The 21,837-nt window shown below is 38.8% G+C and overlaps 1 protein-coding gene and 1 long non-coding RNA gene across 6 annotated transcripts in view; one reads left to right on the forward strand and one right to left on the reverse strand.

The window, feature by feature from the left end:
• Positions 1-21,837, reverse strand: part of CEP85L (centrosomal protein 85L) — a 93,060-nt gene that overhangs the window by 11,728 nt on the left and 59,495 nt on the right. For 4 of the 5 annotated variants that reach the window (XM_081187657.1, XM_081187660.1, XM_081187661.1 and 1 more), the window contains 7 exons: positions 13,812-13,933; positions 7,861-7,978; positions 6,689-6,871; positions 4,686-4,838; positions 2,858-3,012; positions 670-787; positions 12-62 (listed from right to left, as the gene is read on the reverse strand). In XM_081187657.1, coding sequence (XP_081043783.1) covers positions 12-62; positions 670-787; positions 2,858-3,012; positions 4,686-4,838; positions 6,689-6,871; positions 7,861-7,978; positions 13,812-13,933 — 900 coding nt within the window. The remainder of the gene's footprint in view (positions 1-11; positions 63-669; positions 788-2,857; positions 3,013-4,685; positions 4,839-6,688; positions 6,872-7,860; positions 7,979-13,811; positions 13,934-21,837) is intronic. The other variant, XM_081187658.1, reaches the window with a different exon arrangement.
• On the forward strand, positions 3,021-4,339 carry LOC308583655. The gene is made up of 2 exons (XR_014006317.1): positions 3,021-3,250; positions 3,334-4,339. It is a non-coding gene; the product is annotated as an uncharacterized lncRNA (long non-coding RNA).

The raw sequence follows: 21,837 nt of genomic DNA on the forward strand, positions 1-21,837 counted from the left end.
CAATTCATTACCTGAATCTCTAAAGTCATCTCGGCAATCTGATTCTGTTGATTGTCTATGACCTGTTAGGAGAAGAACACACAAAAATGCTCTTTGTATCTCTGATGTATCTGTCAAATTTTTGTGAGGTCAAGGTATCTAATTTGTTGTAAGCTTGGGAATGGACGCATAGGACACACAGTGCTATAAAAAACACAACAACTTAGGATGCTGCAAGATCAGGAATGAAATTAGTAACAAGAAAAGCCTTATGATGCTGTGGGGGCAGCTATGGGGTAGGGGAAAACATGCTCAGAAATGTGAGACAGAGGGTGTCTTGGTCTGCACTGCCTAAGTGCACAACCGCTTAGTGGGGGCAAGTAGTCAATCAGCAACTGCAGAATTACATGTGCCTGACCTCAACTGCAACCTCCCACCCCCTGGGTGTGGAGAATACTGAGCTAGATGGGCCAATGGTCTGACTCTGTACATTACTATTTCTGGGGGTATTTTATCCTCCCATCTTTACTGCCGCCCAGTGGCACCTGCCAGTGCTTCACTGGCTGCTGTTGGAAACATATATTGGGGCAGGGAGACACAACAACAGATTGACAATATAGTAACAGCAAACGTCAATAGCAAAAAGAGCTCTTCAGACACAGGTAGATCATCCCAGTTTAATGAATGTACCTTGCTAGCTTTTTCATTTTTCTCTTTGAGGCTTTCGTTTTCACTCTGAAGCTGTTTTGTGTCCAACATAGGAAGGCGGACACCATCTTCCAGGCATTTTTCTACCTTCTGTTGCAGGCTGTAGTTTGGATTTGAAAAGGCAAAAAAGTAAGCTCTGCAAAAGTGAAAGATTCCGTACACAGATTCATTCTTGGAGATGTTTTATGGTTAATGCATGCTATTGGAGTGGGTTTGCACATTTATGTTGACAGGTTCATTTTAAGAAATGATCCTGTAGACAGCCAATTCTGAGAGTGCCATCAGAACCTACAGCCCTTTATAGCAGGGATGGTACCCTCCAGATGCTGTTGCGACTGCAACGTCTAGCATTCCTGACTACTTACCATGCTGGCTGAGGCTGATGGGAATTGGAGTCCGAAACCTTTTAGAGGGCACCATGTTGGCCGCCTCCGTGTTACAAGAGATTAACTAGAATTGCAGCATGACTTGGTGGATATCTGAAATCAGGCTTCCAGATGACTAGCTGCCTGGGGTCAGCAGAAATTTCCCCAATCTCTGGTTACGCAGAGTCCTGGGTAACCTACCCCTGTCAACAACACTCAAATGCCCCAGCACAGGGAAGAATCGCACTTCTGCTTCCCTCCGCCTCATCTTTCAAAAATGAAAACACGAATGATGACAATGACAATTGTTGTTTAAATTTAGAAACAAGACTCTGCTTCAAATATTTATAGACTTTCAGGAGACTGCAAAGCCACCCTGGTGGATTACACACTCACAAATGCAATAGGTACCAGATGTAAGATGGAAACAATGCACCCAGTGATCTGGCTAACTGTCCCAAATACCTAACCTTTCATCATTTGAACAAAGCTTTTGTGGCATGCACTTTTAAGCAACGCAGGGTCACGAACTGAAATGTCACATGTTTCAGACTACTGGAAATTAAATTCTAAAATGGCTTCCATTACCTTTATTGCATAATTTCTAATGAGTGCTCCTTTAGCTTTTGCTTTTTAAAAGCCTTTTATAAAACAATAGATTCTAAATAAAACAATTCTAAATAAAGTAGTCTGTGCTGTAGTGACATTCTCTCATTTTAACATCCATCTCAATTGGTATCCTGCTTTCTGTTTCTTTGTAACTACAAATCCATTGTGGAACAGTTGCAGCTATTAAGGCAGATCAGAGACAGTAACGTATCCAAAGCCATTCAACGAGTTAACAACTAAGTAAGAATTTTATCCCCAAGGCAAAACTAACTTATAGTAACCAGACTGCACTCTTTCTATCCGTCAACCAGAATAGAATGTTCATTCCTTTGATTTCGCATTCACCAACCAAGTGGTCAGTGGGTTAATGCATGTCATGCTGTCTCTGCCCTACTGATGCTAACTGGGGAAACATATGGCACAAATGACACCTGAATGCTCCTCTGGAACTTGTTATGGTAAGTAGGAATGTTTCCATTGTACCATTAACTTTAGGCAGATGCCCTGCAACTTTCTAGCCAGAATATGTCAGCTGTAGGGACTGTTCATTCGGGAAACTGCAAATGTGGTTGCTTGGTGTGATTCCCCTTAACCAGGAAACAGTAAGGGATGTCTGTGTGCTCCTAAGCTACTGTGCAGACAAGTCCCCCTTATTTCCTCTTGTTTGTAGTTCAAACAGCAAAACTAGACTTTGAATTTACACGACAGCTTTGACATGCCTAAAATTAAGATATAGATGGCAGGAATAGTACCTGAAGTATTTCTAATACCTTCAACAAGATTTCTACAACCAGATGGCATCTTTCTATGAGATTGATTTGGTCCACAAGTTAACAGTTCAAGGTCCCTACTCTAGACAAGTACATGATTAGTTAGAAGACCTGAATCCTCAGCAACCAGGCAGGCTTTCTGTTACATCCTTCTCAGCTCAACCTCATATTTCTCATTTTCAACCCTCTTTCCCTAAAAGCAGCAATTCAACAATGCCCACGTATTAAAAATGATATTGCTGTAGTCTGACACATCTCAATTGTGCTTTGCAACATACTGCATCATTGCCTTCTGTGTAGTGCAGTCTGGCGTTTGACATTACAACAGAGTTCACGTGAATCTCTTCACCAAAACTAAACTGACGCAGAAGGGAATAGAAAGATCCTAGAGAGTCATAAACAACAGATCAAGTTAATTATTCATACCTCTGCACTGCTGTTACCAATTCTTTTTCTTTCTTCTTTTGACAAACTAGCTGCAATTCTTGTTCTTTACACTGTGTTTTGGACTCTTCTAGAGCCTTTTCGAGCTCAGCCAAAGTAGCTTTCAGCTGCTTGTTCTTTTCTTCAAGAACTTGAAGCTAGAGAGAAGCCAAAATATATTTTTATATAGAAGCAAATATATTTTTATATAGAAGCATGTTTACTGTAGATCAAATAACCAACAAAGTGGTGGTGTTGTTGTTAATTTATTCATACAATGCTTTCGAACACAGTAATACAATACTGGGTTAATAGAACAGAATATAACTGAACTTCCTGATGTGTATAACAAGACACTGAATTGTCAGGTGCTTTGTAACCATATGTTGCTCTTCAGTGGCAAGTATTATAATAGGCAATGGGGTGCATTTTGTTTCTATGTGGATGGATATTCCACTGATGTATGATTCGAAGTACAGTAGATGCTTGGACACCTTTATCAGAGTATTTTTCATCCAGACCCACTGATGATTGGAGGATTTAATTTTTTAAAATCATATGCATAAGCCCTGATATAAACAAGACTTAAATACTACATAATCTGAATCCAGCTTTACAATATTTTATTGGCAACTCAAAAGTGTTGTTTGCCCATATCAGGTTGCTTAGTTGTATTTCCTCCTACCTTTCATTTGTCTGTATTTTTTTGTTATTTTAAAATGATCCGTGTACTATGATACATTGAGTTATATTTGCAGTTCTTTTGATGTGTCTGACTTTTTTATTGCGTCTCAGTGCTAAATGATCATGAACTATTTCTTTTCCTATTTCTTGTCATATGGTATTCTTTAACATGCTTCAAGAATCATATTGTTTGCAAATTGGAGATTTCACAAAGGGTAGGGTGGGGGGAGAGACTGAGGCAAGCAATGTTTCCAGGACCTCTGAAGGTCATGGATCAATCACACTTTACCATTCTCAAGAGGTTTGCTTCGAGAAGCAGAAACAAACAAAAAGGGAGTCAAAGCTTCAACATGATGTTAGAAATGGAACAGTTTAAAATTTATTAGAAAATGGAACATTGTCAATGTGTTTCGGAATATACAGTAACTTTATTCAGGAGCAAAACCATTCAAAATTGTATTCCACATATTGTAGTCATTTGTTCAAAAGAGGTTTCATCAAAATAGGAGGGAATAGATCAAAATGCAGCAGGCACACTGAACTTTCAATAAATGGTTCCACTTTAAGTATGTTTCTGAAGCTTCATCTCCCTTTTTTTTGTTTCCAGGGTGTTCCTTTTTTGGGCTCTCGTTTTATAAAACATCTGCAATCATGGGTCAAACCATCAGTCTCCTTGCATTATTAATTACATTGCATTTTGATTTTTTTTAAATTATGCATAACAAAGGCCCTCACTTCTGCTGACTTTTCTTAGATATGTGTCTGATGATGATGATGATTATAAAAAAATCTTAATGTAAACATTGCAGCAATGTATTACTATGCCAGTCAAGAACAAAAGAAACCAGATACTGTTTGTTCCCTTAACAGAAAAGGAACAGAATATAGATGAAGAGCAACAAATTTAACCTTCGAATTCTGGCAACTGCAAATTTCTTATTAAATCATTGAGCACAATTCACTAGAACATTATTAGATCTGTGTACGAGCTTTGGGGCAGCACTCAATCACTTCTACAGGGCTTATGCAGAGATGTTACAGGCGGTCATGACCTTTTAATGTTTACCCAAGGACATTGTGAGCAAGTATTATGTTCTGCAATTCATAATATGCATTTAGCAAAAGCTCTAGGTGAAACACAGATTACCTGTTTACTTTGACTTTCAACATCATCCAGTGTTGGCAGGTCAGCCAGGTACTTTTCAAGAGTTTCAATTCTTCTCTGTTTCTCTTTGTTTTGCTCCGATTCTTTTTGGCATTTCTTTTTCAGGCTGCTTATGTACCTGTCTCTAGTTTTGAGCTAGAAAGAGAGTAATATTGCATATCATTCTTTGAGGTCGGAATCAAATATGCACAAGGTAATTTGAAAGATTTCTTTGATACTTAAAACTCAGCAGATTCTGAAAGTTATTTTCTCAGCAGGGAGTAGAACTGTTTTTATTGAAAAGATAAATGGATTGTTATAGGTCATTTATCTTTTTAAAAGCTAAGAGCTCTTGCTGACTATTTCCATAGCTAAACATTTCTTTACTGTTTAAAAGTAGTTAGATGTGTGTTTATCTAAAGATGCTTTTCCTTTATTTAAACCAGCAGTTCGGAAACCACAAAACATATATATAAACACAAGTGATTGGTTTGCTTTTTTCTTTCTTCCAAAATAGAGCAATTAAAAATTGCTTCTGTGATTGTATGGATTTGAGCTTTAGACCCGTGGGCAGTTTCACACATAATCCCTACCAGTATCTTGTACATACAGCAGTCAACCACATTTTTTGTGCCCACCCCCCATATGTGGAAATGTGAGCAAGAGCCTCTGTGAGAAAATGTCTACAGCATAAGGAAGACCTGCTCATGTTAATCATTTACTACTCCAAAAGTCTTGTAGACTTTTGGTTACTAGTCACTATGAGAGTTTGAAACTTGCTTCCATATTCTGTAGCTTGTATCATATTATATAAGCAAGGCCACATGTGAAATATCCATGCTAGGCATGGCCTTTGAATGCATACACAAATACCTTTCCAGGAGTGGGGTTCAGCCAGGAATAGAAGTGAGAGGATAAATAAGGAGGAACTAAGGAATTATAATGGCCACTAATGAGGCTCACAAATAACTTCTCCAAAATATGTTCTATGGGCCTATTTCTTGGATGTATGACTGCCATAGATATAAGAAAAGTTTCATATCTATACTCCTAATCCAAACAGCACATGATCCAAAACTAACATTCATCAGATTTCATAATAACTGTTTTTTTAAGTTACACTTCATAAAGCCCTCTTTAAGTCTTTAAAAATCATGTCTTCATTATACCTGATAATCAGCACCAGCAGATGTACATGTGCTTTTATAATGTATTGGTTAACAAGGATTATGTTTAATGAATAGTGTGTAGAGTATCTTTTTTCATACTTTAAAATGCAATATATATTTTGCGCCTAGTATTTGTTACACACAAGCATCCTTCATACTTAATATCAGCAGTGATTCAAACTGGTGAATGTGCAAAACAGCTTATTAGATGACACCTGGAGGGCATGGGGAGTTAAGAAAAGCCAGGAACAGGAAAACAAAGTAGGGTTTTGGGGGAGGGACTGTACCTTACATAACTCCTTTTCTTCTTCCACAGCTTGGGAGAACAACATTAGCAATTATTTGCTTCATTTTCATAATGTGCAGAACTGAACTAGTCTTGGTTCCAAAGGCTGTTGCATTAGCCGCCATTTTGGCTATTTTAGTAGTAGTGTGGTCATGAAAGATGCTCCAATAGATAAGGTGAAATGTACTACAATTGGCACTGCTCTAAAATCTCTCAAATTATACTGTTCCTCAGTCTCTATGTTTGCTGTGCTCTAACGATTAAAAAACTAAGAGCAATTGTAACACTGGAGGGATTAAGGTGCAAGTAAATTAAATACACATTCACCCTGTCCCATCCTCCAAGATAATGCAGTGCCGCTCCAGTAAAAAAAGAGTTTCCCCTCCAGAGGAATAAAGCTGTATAAAATGGTAGTATCAGCCCTGTGAGTCATATATGGGGGGAAAGATGCTACGGATCATTCTGAAGCCTTAAGTACAGCCAACTTGTCTGAGAAATATATGTTCTTGTCTCAGCAATAAAACCATTTGGGAAGTCAATGCAAGACCCACCTTTTCTTCCATCTTCTTTTTATCTTCATTGGCTTTGTTTGCCATTTGTTTGAGAAACTCACTGAGTTGTAGCTCCTTACTCTGCACTGCTGCAAGCTTTCGTTCCAGCTCGTCCCTTTCACAGTGGGCCACAGATCTCTCTGCAAATTGAGCCTGCATCACTGTGCTCTCATACTGAGGCTGCTTTGAAGAAGGAAAGGAGGGAAAGGGAAGATGCTGTTCTAAACCTTTCACCTGGATCAGAGTGGCCAGCTCAGCAAGAGTACAACATATTGAATGCTATATTGTTTTAAGTAATGAACATACAGAACATACAGAAGTGGACAACAAAGAACCTATTGTTTGTAATTTTGAGCTATAGCACACATCCAGTTTCCAACTGATATCCCAGCATATTATTTGTATTTTGTGGTATTTTATGTTTTGTTGTACTTGCATATTTTGTTGTATAGTGCACTGATATAGACCCCGTCCCCTACATAAAATAAGTAGTTTTATAAATAAAAAAAATGCATCTGAGCATGAAACAAAAACGAGTTTGGCAGTTCATTTTTATGTACATGTACAACGAACCATGTCAGGTCAACTCCCTCCCACCTTTAGTCCTCCCCTCCAAACACAGTGGAAGAAGTTTCACAAAACTTAACCTCATGGGGGGGTGGAATTGTCATAGTCGCTTTCTCAAACCATATATCTGCTCTCAACATTAGGCCTGAGCACTAGTCTACAAAATCTAGACAAAAAGGTTATCCAATGGCAAAATTGTCCCTCAAGAATAAAACCTCTAACCTACATTCTGAAATAGTACAGCTGCTCAGATTCTTTCATGATGCAACTCAAATAATTATTTCATTAATATGTATCTCTTCACTTTTGTATCTGAGGCATTTTAAATTCCAAGCTTATAAAATGTAATGAGATACTAGTTTTGAAATGCAAGGGAGTAGTAACAACACATGCACTGAATTGATTTAAAACTATTATCAATATTTAAGACTGCTCCAATACGGTTATGTATTTAACCATAATTTGATTTGTCTGGAAGGCAAAACTTTTTTTTGCACTTCTCCAAATGTAATACAAGTTACTATGAGATGAGTCTGGGCTTGCCTTTCATAATAACAGATGTGTGCAGACTATCCTCATGATTCTAAAATAATAATAATTCGTACCTGGAAACTACTCATGTAAGGGTCTTCACAATTCACAATATGCCCGAGCCTTGCTTGCTGAGCTCGGAGTTCATTCTCCCTTATTTTCTGATATAAAAGGTTAATTTGCTGGTTCTGCCTGTAATTCATAAGAGAAAGAACAGAAAAAAGAAAGAACACATGAAACTTGAATGATGCTTCCCAGTATTTCCATTTTCACCCTCTTGTCGATTCATCTCAAAGTTCTTCCACAACTTCGTATTAACTATGGAAGTGAAACTGCCATGACCAGATCAACATTCTGGTATGGGTACATTAGCTCTAGTGTGGATATAGAAGATTCCTGCCTGTGGGGACATCCTGATTCCCTTCAGTGCATTTGGCAGCTCTTTGTGAACTGAAGCAGATCACTTGCTGCTCCTCCTAAGGTGAATGGAGGCCTGGTATGCCTTCACAGTGCTATCAGAACTCTAAATTGAAGACTTGGGACTGTGTGTCACTTTTGTTAAAATATGATGAGCTGTATACAATCGGTGTCCATATGCCAACAGAAAGCTGTTTGATTCAGTGACGGCTTCAACCATCCCCTGTAATATGCAGTGGCTCAATATACCTGACTGTTCCATTTTCTTATAGGTGAATTCAATGCAATATTTGCATAACCAACTGTTACTTGCACATATTAACATAACTATACTAAAAGTTGCTTTCAAAAAAAAATAGAACAAAAATGTTCCATTTATTTCTTATGCAATTATATTTCACGGTATTAATTCTCACAGTAAATCTAACATGAGCTTTAAAAAGTTGTCAAAGTATTCAGAAAGGATGCCAAAATGAACTGCAAAAACATTCCCTACCATACATATAATCCTATAAATCTCTGGAGTTATCTGACAATAAAAGGCCTTGTGCCACGTGCATTTCATTGCTGATAATGTTGTATGGTTGCTTTAATCCTTTGTTACTCCAACAGCTGTTGCTATTAATCCACTGTATAAACACACAATGATAGGGCTTTGCTTTTAAAAAAAGATAGCATGGTGATCTCACAAGCCTAGTCAGAGTGCAGCAATGGAAACTATATACTCAGCTGTCTGCCAGTCTGCAGGTAATTCTAACATTTTCCAATACATTCCAGATAGTAAGACCTCAAGTCTCTGCTATGTAGTGATCTGAGTCTACATACAAGAGTGGAATCCTTATTCTGCAACATTCAAAACAATAATTTCTCTCTCTCCAACATTTGCAGTATTTCCTCTCTCTTTTTGTCTTACATTCTTCCAATTATCAGCTTCTATTCTTCCATCCTAATGGTACCTCCAGTTTTCCACCTCTTCATTTGATCATTCTTCCATTTAACCCTCCATACCCCTTATAGAGTAGAAACTACTTCTTACACAAACCATCTTTTTGAATTATATGCGATATTGAACTCATATGCTCCATAGATGGGAAGTCTTCTCTAAATATTTGGTAACAACATGCTTGGTTGGGTATCACTGGTCTGAATGTTTACTGGGTCATTTGATTCTCTTTCCTTTCTTCAGATGTGTGTAAGGTGGCAACAACCAATCTCTGTAACTATTAAACTACAAACAGTTAGCTTTTGTGGCCCATAATATAGTATCATCACCAAAAGTTATACTTGACTCCTGCCAATTGTATTACACTTTGAGTAATATTTGTATCTGACAAAGTTGCAGACTTAATGAAACCAATGAGCCTTAAGACCATGTATTTCAGTGGATCTGTTCTGAGTGTGACTTAGATGCAGTCCTTTGCATCCAAATGCAAAGTATAATCCAAAGGATTATACTTTTAAGTCAAGAAATATTTTTATAGTGTAAATAACAAGCCAACCTGAGAGGAAGAATTGCCCTTTTAGAAAATTAGTAATGATAGATAAATATATAGTTCTGTATTGAATCCATGTTTAATATTGTACTCTATATTGAATTTTTAAAATTGTAAGCTGTTTCAAGACTTTTCTGAACTTTTACTGAACGAGTGAGCTGACAATATGTATTGTCATTGTGGTGTGTATTCTGTCCTCTTAAAAAACTATCTTACAAAGCCGTCACTCAGAAAAGATCCCCATTTTTTAATTTGCTTTAGATATGCTTTAGATAACACTGTTCAAATGTTAGTGTAAGAACTAACATTCCCTCCGTATCCATAAACCCAAAAACCAAACAATTAAACATATTTTCAGTTCCTGTTTAGCTTCATTACCATTTTTAGACTTTCCAGTTTAGTTTCAGCTCAGACACAAACTTTTTTTAAAAAATGGTTCAGTAAAAGTTCAACCGTTTTGAATCTAATTTTGAGTCAGTTCAGAAACATTTTATATAGACTTATTAATGTAGAACTTTTACAATTGCAGTGTAACTCCTGAAAAATAAATGCATGATAAAAGAAAGCATGTTTATACATGCAGTTTGCATGCACTAATGGCACATCTTCAAGAACTCAGCTGGCCATATTTGACAAGCTGTATGATCAGAATTAATTTTAGCCCCCACAGAGTCTTTCTACATCATCTAGCACAGCAGAAACAGAAAACATAATTTTAGTTCATTTCAGGTATTTCAAGTAGATTGTCAAAAGTATTTCTTCACATAGCATATAACAATCCTAAATATGGTGACGGCCATGACCTTACATGGCTTTTAAGGATACAGTTGGGACACCACAACAAAATGTTGCAGTGCATACCTGCTTTGCATGTGCTACTTGAGCCTGAGATGGCTGAAAAAAACAAACAAAAATAAGCAATGTGTGTTTTATTTCATTTGCAAAAGGCATGTGTGTGTGTGTGTGTGTGTGTGTGCGCGCGCGCATATATATATAAAAGATACCTGCTTCTGAACAATTTTGCTACCATCTGACCTGCAATTTAAATCAGACTTACTTCTGGGTAGGCATGTACAGAATTAAGTTATACTAGCACAAGGTTCTAACCCTTGTAATGAAACAGTATTTTGTTCACGAGACCCCAAACCCCAAAAGTATCCATTTCATTGGTCAGGGAATTAGTTATTAGTTAACCACAGTTCTAATAGTGGCACCAAGCCAAAGATTCAGCAGCTGTTTCAGGATTTCAAACATCATTATGCCCTGTGGAATGAGATCTCTTCCCTCAAATCCTAAGCTTTGTATTTACCTTCCCTTAAAAGCCCTTTGAGTGTCCCTAAGCTGTTTAGAAAAGAACGTAGCAATTGTTGATGAGTGTGCTATTATTTTCAGAGAGTTATGTCATACGTTTAGCATTTGGCATTTATTCACACTACCATTCTAGGCAATCCTTGCCAAACAGACACTGCCAGCCAGCACGAGCGTTGGAAATGCATAGCATGCAATGGCCAATCAAGGTCAGAACAATCCCAAGTGTTACAAGACAATAGTTGTAATGTGTGTATGCTTTCAATAGAGTGAAGCAGCAAATATACTACTTAAAACCATACAAGAATCCATAGCTCCCTCTAGTGTTAAAAATGAAGCCATGTGATATTCACTATTTTTTAACTAATCAAAAGAAGTCACATACAGCAAAATGAAACAAAACAAGAAATAACCCTTCTCTAGCTTAGGCAGAAGGGAGTAAAATGCTTACACATTTGTTAAATTCTGTTTTGTTTTGTTTTGTTTTGTTTTGTTTTCTTTCTTTCTTTCTTTCTTTCTTTCTTTCTTTCTTTCTTTCTTTCTTTCTTTCTTGGTGCTTTATAAAAACTCTAATTAGACTACCCCTAAAATAAAATGTAGTATTAATGTGAGCTCCATATTCTTAAAGGAGCTCACTCATCCATTAAAGAGTCATGAACCTCTCTCTCTTTCACTGGACCAAAACACATAACCAGACCAGAGTATTAAGAATTTTATTTTATTTTACTGACAGCATTCTTATACCACTCACTAATTGTTAATTCTCTGAGTAATGCATATGCTCAATTGCCACTCAATCCTACCTATTTTGGCAGTTTCTGGGGTAATCATATTCCTTTACTATGTGACTAACTCTTTAGTTTCCATATTCTCAACATGCCAATCCAGCAGTATTAACATGTGCTTTTTTTTTTGCATTTTTGTTGTGGCAAGTGAGAAGGGGCTGGGGACCACTATGCAAGCTCATAGCACTTCTGATCACACTTATTGTAGCTTGTCACATTACAATGAGTGCTATACAGGGCCAGCACCCCCTTCCAAGGGACCATGAGGGGTTACAAAGGAAAAGGGACCCATTCCACTATAACATCTAAGTATAATTTGCAACTTGTTTGGCATCAGTATCAAACATTTCTTACACAAATTAAGTTAAAAGTCCACAAGGAGCTTAGTGAGCCTTTGATAAACAATGCTGTGAAATAGGCCTCATCCTATGACTTTAGCAATAGAAGTACACACAAAAATGGGAACTACCAAATGAAAAAAACTTTGAATTTGTTTCTGTTACCTAGAAAGAGCTCTCATGACATCTGTGAAAACCCTGATGAGGTTAGGATCTGTTAAAGATGGGACTGCCATCAATTTTGAAAGCACAAATTGCAAGGATACCATATTCATGTCAAATATGCTAGATCAATCCTCTAGATCAGTGGTTTTCAATCAGTGTGCTGTTGCATCCAGGGGTACCTTGAATGACGGTTAGGGGTGCAACAGGCAATACTGGCCTCTGTCCCTCCTGCCTTCCCGCCCTCCTCTCACGTCTCTGCCTCCCCAAGGCTTGCACAGCTGTTTACTGCAGCAGCCCTGGCTATAAGTTCTCTTTGGGGCGAGGGCGGCGGGGCGGGGGCAGCTCAGAGATCAGAGACGGCAGCAGCAGCTTCCTGGAGAACTCCCAAGGAGAGTGGAGAGGAGGTTGAGCATTTGAAAGAGGTTGAGAGGCTGCCAGCTCTGCAGGTAAGGGGTAACATAACTGGGCTCCTGAGCCCCACAGGGGTGCCGCAGAAAGAATGTAGTTGGTCAAGGGAGCTGTGGACTCAAAAAGGTTGAAAATCTCTGCTCTAGATACATCAACTCTGCTGAGAGCCATAGAGCTGGAGAAGAATATTAAACAGGAAATGCTTTCAATATATCAAGATTTGATTACTTACTAGAAAATTAGAGGCTCTTGTATGGTACTGTATGGTATTCACAGTTACTATATGGGGTTCCATGCACTTGAATGCAATACACACTATGTAACTGATTCATAATGTAAAAGACTTGAGACTCATTCCTAATTTTGCATCCTGCTCACACTGAAATCTGTAAACTCTAGCATGGGTGCACCTGTTAACTCTGTTTTGTCTGTCAGATTCCCAATTAAGCAATACTCCTGAGACAAATACAACGGTTTCATCAATTCTCCGTGACTCAAGAATGCCATGAATCAATTGTGTGTTATGTGCTGAATTTTCTTTTACCAAGAGGGAATAGTGTTTCTCTTTCTCAACACTATTCATTATTTATGAACTTCCATCAAGTTTCCTTCCCAGATTGTTCTTTTGTTATAATTAAAAGTCCACAAACATTTCAGCTTTCCCTCATATGGAAGGTACTCAAACCCCTGTCCCTTTCTCTACCATGTCTAGCTCTATGATATCTTTTTTGAAGTGTGATACCCAGAAGTTCTATATCTTAATGCTTTGTATATGAAAGATCCCAGAGTCAATCCCTGGTATCTCAGTCAAACAAGACTGGCAATAGTGCTTGGGAAAAGCAACCTTGGAGAACAGTCAGAGGCAAGACGAACCAACCGTCTCACAATAAAAGGCAGCTTTATAATTCCAGAACTATACCTGGTACCACTGATTAACATGATGATACCTGATGTTTTTTTCAATCCTTCTCCTGGTCATTTCTACTGTTCAGCTATTTATGAAATTGGATGTGAAACCCTTGTACTCATCTTTCATGTTTGTTTGGGGGGACACTCAACCAATTTACAAGGCAACCTCCAAGCAACTGGAGGTAAGATAGAGTTTACTCACCGATCAATCACAATCTCTTTTTGCCTTAGCAATCCTTCTTTGATTTTCATCAGGGATTCCCAATTGTTGAAATCCTGAAAGCTTGCAGCTGGGTAACTCTGATGAGATGATCCACTCAGAACCTGGGAAGAAATGTGCAAAAGAATATTGTCAAAGAGCAGAAAAACAACACTTACTCACCCATTTATACATTTAAAAGTGCTTAGTTGAGAGAAATGTATGTTTAGAAAGCCTATTGGAAAGCGGTCCTTCCTTTGGTTTTCCTAGATGAAACAGAAACCTGGCAAACAGTAGTTTTGCCGTTTATAAAGTCTTCATCTGCAACATTTCCTTGCTTTGTTCTTTGATGTAAGTGAAAGCTTACTGAAGTCTCACATTGACTTCTTTTTATGTGATTTTTCACTGGTTTATTATCTGAGGGCACAAATAAAGCATCTTGCCTCATATCAGCTATGCCATTGACAGTCTGTGCTGCTTAGTAGGAGTCAGTGAAAGCAGATCTTGTAGTATAATGCCATGGTGAGGCATAATGTAAATGCACCAACAAGTCTGCTGGAATGACTCTGTGCACCCCTCCTTGTAAGCAGCCGCAACCCAGCTGCCAGGTGGTCAGGTAAGCACCTCCACCCCACCCCACGATCAGCTGCTGCATTATAGACACCATTAAAATAATGGCCTCATCAACTTTACTTTTATGGTGAGAGTGATTAAAAAAGTAAATCTTGATACTTGGTGAGGACATGAAGTTGATATTTTTAGTTGCTATCTATTTCAAAAGAATACGGTTATGCAAAAAAGTGGCCTGTAAATTGGAATTACACCACAATCCTTATTCATACAGGTTTAACTATATACAAGTAGCACTTCCTTATCAGTAACTGGACAAGCTGCCACATGTTAAAAGTCAATTCCAAACCCTTATAAAACACGTTAGTGGGAATTTTTGCTTTCAATCCAATAGGTATGTATGCTTGGAAGAAATGCCACCCAGGAACAAAAGGAATGGCTTTAGGATATTAAGGGATTCAGTGAGTTTTAGAATAGTTTCTGACCTAGGGTGAATAAAATAATATGGTTTTCTTTTAGCATATAAATGGGTATCTATTGCTTCTCATAAAATCAACTGATGGACTGCAAGAGTTCAAAACCCCAAGATAAAATGCTATTATGAATATGTAAACATGTAGAAGTTTGTGGGGAGGGACAAGAACCAAAGAAGAAAGCAGCTGGGCCATCTAGTTCCACATTCTGGGTGGGATTCATCTAAGGAGCCCCATCAGTGGAAGTCCTACTTGACTTCTGTTTGCCAGTGTGGCTTTCCTCCCTCTCCCCTCAATTGGATCTAGCAGGGTTGGGAGAATCCCCAGAACAGAATAGAAAGGGGGAGGAGATAGGAGATTGTTCCATCTGGCAAGCTGAAATGCTTGTCCAGACAGAACATTCGTACTAATGCAACACTGAATTCACCACCTGTACTTGTGTTGTTTTTAAAGAAACTTTAGTGTTCAGACGTAATTGTTTTTGCTCCTTGTTCCAAAGCACACACTTGAATTTTCCACTACTTGCATCCAACTCTTCCACCCCTAGTGCTATAAATATACTTCCCTTGATACAGCCCAGAACAACAAAGGCACTCTTGATTCATATAAAACACATGGTGTTGAATACACACAGCAGGTTCCTAAGCAGATTAAATTCTATGTTACTGAAAGACAAGAGTACCTGGTATTCTTAAATATTGATGTTAGAATTCTAAAGGATCCAATCAACTCTTTATTTATTTTTAATTGTGAAGAATCCCTAAAAAGACAACTGTTCAATTCTAAAAGTAAGCTCTTTGAGGATTATAGCTGAACTGCTTTTTGAGTTTAGTATGACAGAAAAAAGCACAATAGAAGGTTTTTAAAAACATAACATAAAATTACTTAAATCAGAACACTAGGCCAGTCTAATCTAAATCTGTAAATATATGAAATTTCAAGTATTACTCTATACACTGTGTCTTCAGCTTTGGTTTCCACATTTTAACCATGAAAGCGCACCATAGACAATCCAGAATATAACAAAGATAGCGAAGTATTTGGAACATACAGTATGCATAGTAAATGGGTGAAGGACAGAACAATTGCCCTAGGAAAAGAAAAGTTAAAGAGATCATGAGAACCATTTTCAAGTATTGCCTTGCTCTGATGGCAACAAGCTGTTTCCACCGAAACCACTAAAATGGAGATGGAAAGCTGTTTTAGCAGTGGTTTCAATGGAAGCTGCCTGAAGCTATTGAAGAAGTTGCCCTCTCCTGTGGTGGAGGGGAAGCGGGGGGAGGGAGTGTGCCTTGCTCCAGCAAAGGAACAACCAGGAGCTCACTTTCAGCTCCCAATTATCCTCTTGTGGCAATGTTGATACCTGCCCCACACTGGACAACACCTATAACATCAGCTATGGGGCGGGTGAGCATCTTTAGAGGAAATGGCCTGATGGTCCAAGTCTGGCCTGCAGGCAAGATAAAAAAATTCCTTCCAGTAGCACCTTAAAGACCAACTAAGTTAGTTCTTGGTATGAGCTTTCGTGTGCATGCACACTTCTTCAGATACCAAGTATCTGAAGAAGTGTGCATGCACACGAAAGCTCATACCAAGAACTAACTTAGTTGGTCTTTAAGGTGCTACTGGAAGGAATTTTTTTATTTTGACTATGGCAGACCAACACGGCTACCTATCTACTACTGGAACTGCAGGCAAGATGTTCCCCACCCTTGATATAAAGGCATTCCAATTATTGAAAGAACAGCTTTAAAAAAGCAAGCAATGGTCTCATATTACATCAACACAGATTTAGGTTGGCAAACAGTGCAAGGTCCCTAAAAGAATGGTGAATTTAAATGAAGCCTTCCACTGCTGGAGACTGAAATAGGTGACACAAAATTATTTCAGTTTCTGATCCTATTGCCCCTTTATATTAGAGAGAGATCAATGAAATAGTGCATACTGGATGCATACACCTTTCTTTTAGGTTCCACAGATTGTGCTTCCGCTCAGTGGTGAAGCCTGTGTGCTATTACCCCCCCCCCCGCTTTTCCCCCTAAGGCCACTTCTAGACAGCAGCTCTTTCACCACCAGCATCCTAGTTGAGGGCTTTGAAGCAACAGTGCTATGTTTTGTAGTATCATCATTGTGCCATCTACATGGATCTATGAGCCTACCTTTGACTTTCCGAGGGCACATGAACAGATTATGTTCACATGCCTCTCACTAAAGCACTCCAGCTGATAAAAGAAGCAACCTTCTGGAAAATCACTAAGTTCCATGCTGCCCATTTTGTGTATTAGATTTTGCACTTGGGAACTGATTTCTCAATACTAAACATATGTGTATTCAATTAACAAAAACCTTTTAGTTCAACATGCTGTGTTAAGGGCTTCCCATGTTCACGCAAGTTCCAAAATACAAGGAAATTACAGCTGTTATGACCACACCCTGGAACACTACTGGAATGCTGGAAGCTACCATTCCATGTTACAAATACCCAACTAGCAGCCAATATCACTCATGCAGAATGAAAGACCAGTCTTTGCCTCTATATAATGATAGAGAATTTGACAAACACAACTGGCTATTTTAAGAGAAATGCAGAAAGCTAAATTAAACACTAGCAGAGTGTTTCCATCATGGGCTTCTAAATGACACAATTTTAGTGTAAATTTGTCCACCGATTCCACAAACTGATGGAACACTGTACATAGCTAATAGAGGCACTTGCACCTTCATTTTTGTTCAGTGTTACATAGTTACCCATTCTGCTTCTACTTTCCAGGTTAAGCAGTTTCCCAAGAAATGCCCCCCGCCTTTCAGAAGAAGAGTCACTGTAATCCTAGCTAAACTACGAGAGGAAAAAAATACTATTTTTATCTCATTTGTGATTTATCTAATTCATTTTCTTTTATGACACCTCCTGGAGCCAGCACACTTCAGTGACAGAAGTGTCTCCAGCGGGATGACTCATACTACATACCTATGGACCAGCTAAAAAACTTAACACATAATGTTAAAACAAATGGGGGGGGGGGACAATTCCTTTAAGCCCTGCACCAAAGTCAGTAACACATTTGCCAGAAAGCCTTCCACTTATATTCTGGCCAATATTATGGACAACACTTCTAGGTGGCACTTCAGATGACGTTCAGAGCAAGTGTGTCTGGAATTTTCCAGAGATAACAGAAGGTCTGTCCTAAGTATAGAAGCACTTGTTTTAATAAGTGTTCATATTATCTTCCCATTACATTCGAATTCTCTAGTGATCTTTACAAACTATCACCTTCTTTGAAATGTGTTTAGCATGTTACACAGCAAAACACCACGATCAAGGGCTCTTAACAGTAAACAAGAATGTATACTAATACTAATATTAGTAGTGATATAATAATCATCTGGTGTTAGCGCTACTGTTAAATCAAAGATCAAGAAATGTCAACTGTTTTGGTTGACTGAAAACAAAAGAAATCTTTGGGTTGCCTGTGGCCTACATACATACAACATACAAATACACTTTAACGACAGCTCTTCTGTCAGTCTTCTATAAGAAGTACTGTGAACGTATATGCCAGTGACATTTTAATATGTACTCATGTGTAACGCAATGCCAAAGTGCAATGGAGGGCTTTCCAAGTGTTGCATGCACAAATTTTTGAAAATGACCTTAATAAAGATTCAGACTTCTTCAGATTTAGAAGTTACTTGTTGGCACCTGTCTTAGGAGACATGGAAGAGTGCACCTTTCGAGGGTAAAGTCAAACCACTGGAGTTTTACAGCACTAGCTGTGCCTGTAGAGATATGGGAGAAACATGTTTTATTGCAGGTGGGGTGGATGAAGGCATCTGATTTTGCTGCAGCAGATGTACCATGGTGATTCTTCCCAGTAATCATTCCTCTGGTCACTGCTGTGGATACACAACCTGACTGTCACCAGGCACTGTGATAGTCTGCAGAGGATTCCCATAAGGCAGGGTTGATGTCAGCAGCATTCATGCCACATTTGCAGTTATCTTTGTGATGCAGACTAGGGTCTGGCAACAGGCCTAGTGCCTGAAGCCATCCCTCTGCAGAACATGTCCTTGGAGATCTTGCTAGCTTCCATTCTGTGGATATGACCAAGCCAGTGTAAACGTTGCTAAGGCATAAGGGTGAACATGCTGGGAATATGGGCTTGGGAGAAGACATCTTTGTCTGAGACTCTGTCCTGCCTTGAGATGCCCAACATCTTCCTAACACAGCACATATGGAAGGCATTGAGGAGTGGTTGTAAATTGCCCAGGATTCACTTTCATAAAGCAGAGTGCTCAATACACAAGCCTGATAGACCAGATATTGGTACTGGATGTTAGCACCACACTCTTCTATACCTTTTTGGAAAGGCAAGCCATTGCAATAGCTGCCTTGCCAATACCCCTGGGTCCAGCTTAGCATTGATGAAAAGGTTGCTGGTATTGGTGGAGTCCAGTTTGACAAAATGGTCTACCACCTCAAGTAATAACAACAACAACAACAACAACAACAACAACAACAACAACAACAATAATAATAATGCCTGGCGTGCTCTGGTCCATGGGGTCACAAAGAGTCAGACACGACTAAACAACAACAATTATTATTATTTATTATTATTATTTGTACCCCACCCATCTGACTGAGTTGCCCCAACCACTCTGGGTAGCATGTGGTCACCAACGCTGATGAGGCCTTCATCAGGTCTATGAAGGTGGAGCACAAGGAGTATCTCTGCTCAGCATTTCTCCTGCAGCCAGTGCAGTGAGAAAATCAGGTCAACTGTTGACCTCTGAGCTCTAAACCCACATTGTGACAATACACCCTATTAGTGAGTAGCTGTAATCTGTTGAGATTTACACAGGCAAAAGCTTTCCCCACAGTACTTAGCAGGGAGATTTCATGATAGTTGATACAATACCGGTGGTCACAATTGTTCTTGTAGAGGTTTGCAATGCTGGAGTCACACATGTCTTGTGGTGCATATCCTTGTTCCTAACAATGCAAGATGTGGCCATGGAGATGTGTCATGAGGGAGAAACTGAAGCTGGCTTTCAGCCCTTTTATTGGGATTCTGTCCTGTCCTGGGGCTTCACCACATGCCTGAGAGTTGATGGCATTCTTCAGCTCATCAATGGAGGGAGGGACATCCAGCACTTCCAAGAGAAGGGGAGAGTCTAGATGCTGTCAAATGCAGTTACTTAAAGAGCAGGATTCTATTATCTAACCAAAGTATGAAAAGGATCCCCCCGAAAACAAAAAAAAACCCGCACATGTCTAACATAAATTCAACAACAGCAAAGAATGAAATAAAATGTAGCATTTTCTTGGATAGACAGGAAAACATAATGCAATCTTGATTACAGGTTAGGCATGTGGAGCACTATGACAATCAGATGAAGTGTTCCTTCAAGAACGCAGCAGGACTGGTAGGGAGCAAATGCACAAGGGGAAGGAGGACCCACCTGCTACCAATGTGACTATTACAGTCTGGAAAAGCAATCAACTTCTTAGGCCCTGTAACCGTTGCAATTGCAAGAAGGCCATGGAGAAAACGGAAAAATTGTCAAGTAATTTATTGTGGGGAGTAAGTGAAAGGGCTTAACGATTTGGCTCTGTTCCAAAAAAACTAACCTCTACCACTTGACACCATGAAGGGTGCTTGATAGGACACTTGACTTTTAAAAGTCAGCAGCTTGATAAAGGCCATCTGAGGAAAACCTGTGTCTCTACCATCTTTACAGGAATTCGAAGGCTGGCTTGCGTGAGTAGAAGTTGTGCTCATGAATGAAAATCCATGAAAATATAACGGTTAGCATGAGAAAACATGTAACTAGTTCAAAGACCCTTAAATGGCCAAAGTGGCTGTGTCATCCATAGGTTTTTAAAAACTGGATTCCTGTAGAGTCTCTCATTTTACATGTGTGCATGTTTGTAGACATGGATGGGAACTCATTAAAGTGCACTCCTCATTTAAATGTGTGAGAAGCAGTTATGGTCTAGATCAGAGGTGGTGAACTGTGACTGCCAGGTGTTGCTAGACTCCAACTACACCAGCCCCAGCAGGCCTGTGTTAAGTATGATGTGATTTGTTGGAGGGCTATGGGTTGGGCATCCCTGGTTTACATAGATTTTTCTTATAATCATGCATACTAAAGGCTTTTAACATGCAACAAAAAATGAGAAGGAAAAGAATATATTTTATTCACTCTCAGAGAACAAGATCATTAAACTGTCTACTTGTAGCCACAAAGAAGCTCAAAAGATGACATGGGAAGCAAATTAGCACACATTGCTAAACCTGTCTTACCATAGTGCCTCCCAGAATCCTGTCCAGATCCATTTATAACAACTGCATCAGGAGTTAATTCTGATGTTTCCAAAAACTGGACTTGATTCTCCAGTGTGCATTTATTTATTACTATTTATATCTGAGACATCTGGGATGTACCAACATGAAGGAATTCTGCATAAGACACAAACACCAGAATTCCTTTGCATGGGTATTTATAGTAAATGTGGAGGAATATATTATGTACTTTACTCAACACAGTTTTCACTCAAAACAGAATTTATTGGAATATGCACCACTTATTTACTCCAAGTCATAAGAGAAGCAGGGAGGAATCTATGTTATTTTAGAGAGAAATTAGGAAGATTCTCCAAAAAACTGGGAGCCTAAAATAAACACTCACTCACAGTGCAATTCTATGCACATTAACCTGACAATTAAATCTCATTAAACACAACGGGACTTACTTCTGAGTAAACATGCAATAGGATTGCATTGTCAGATTTTTATTTTATTTAGCATTTTGCTGGTTACTGAATGGCAGAAAGGTATGTTTGATAAAGAATGCAATCTAATGCTTACTTATTTGCTAGCAAGCATTAGTATACCCATGTAAACGATCAGGATGTAATTCCCACAAAACATTGTGGGACTATTATTTGCATAATCCAGCCAAAACCAAACTCTTAACTGAGT

Source organism: Podarcis bocagei (genome assembly GCF_964188305.1).
Source record: "Podarcis bocagei genome assembly, chromosome: 3".
Lineage (NCBI taxonomy): Eukaryota > Metazoa > Chordata > Lepidosauria > Squamata > Lacertidae > Podarcis > Podarcis bocagei.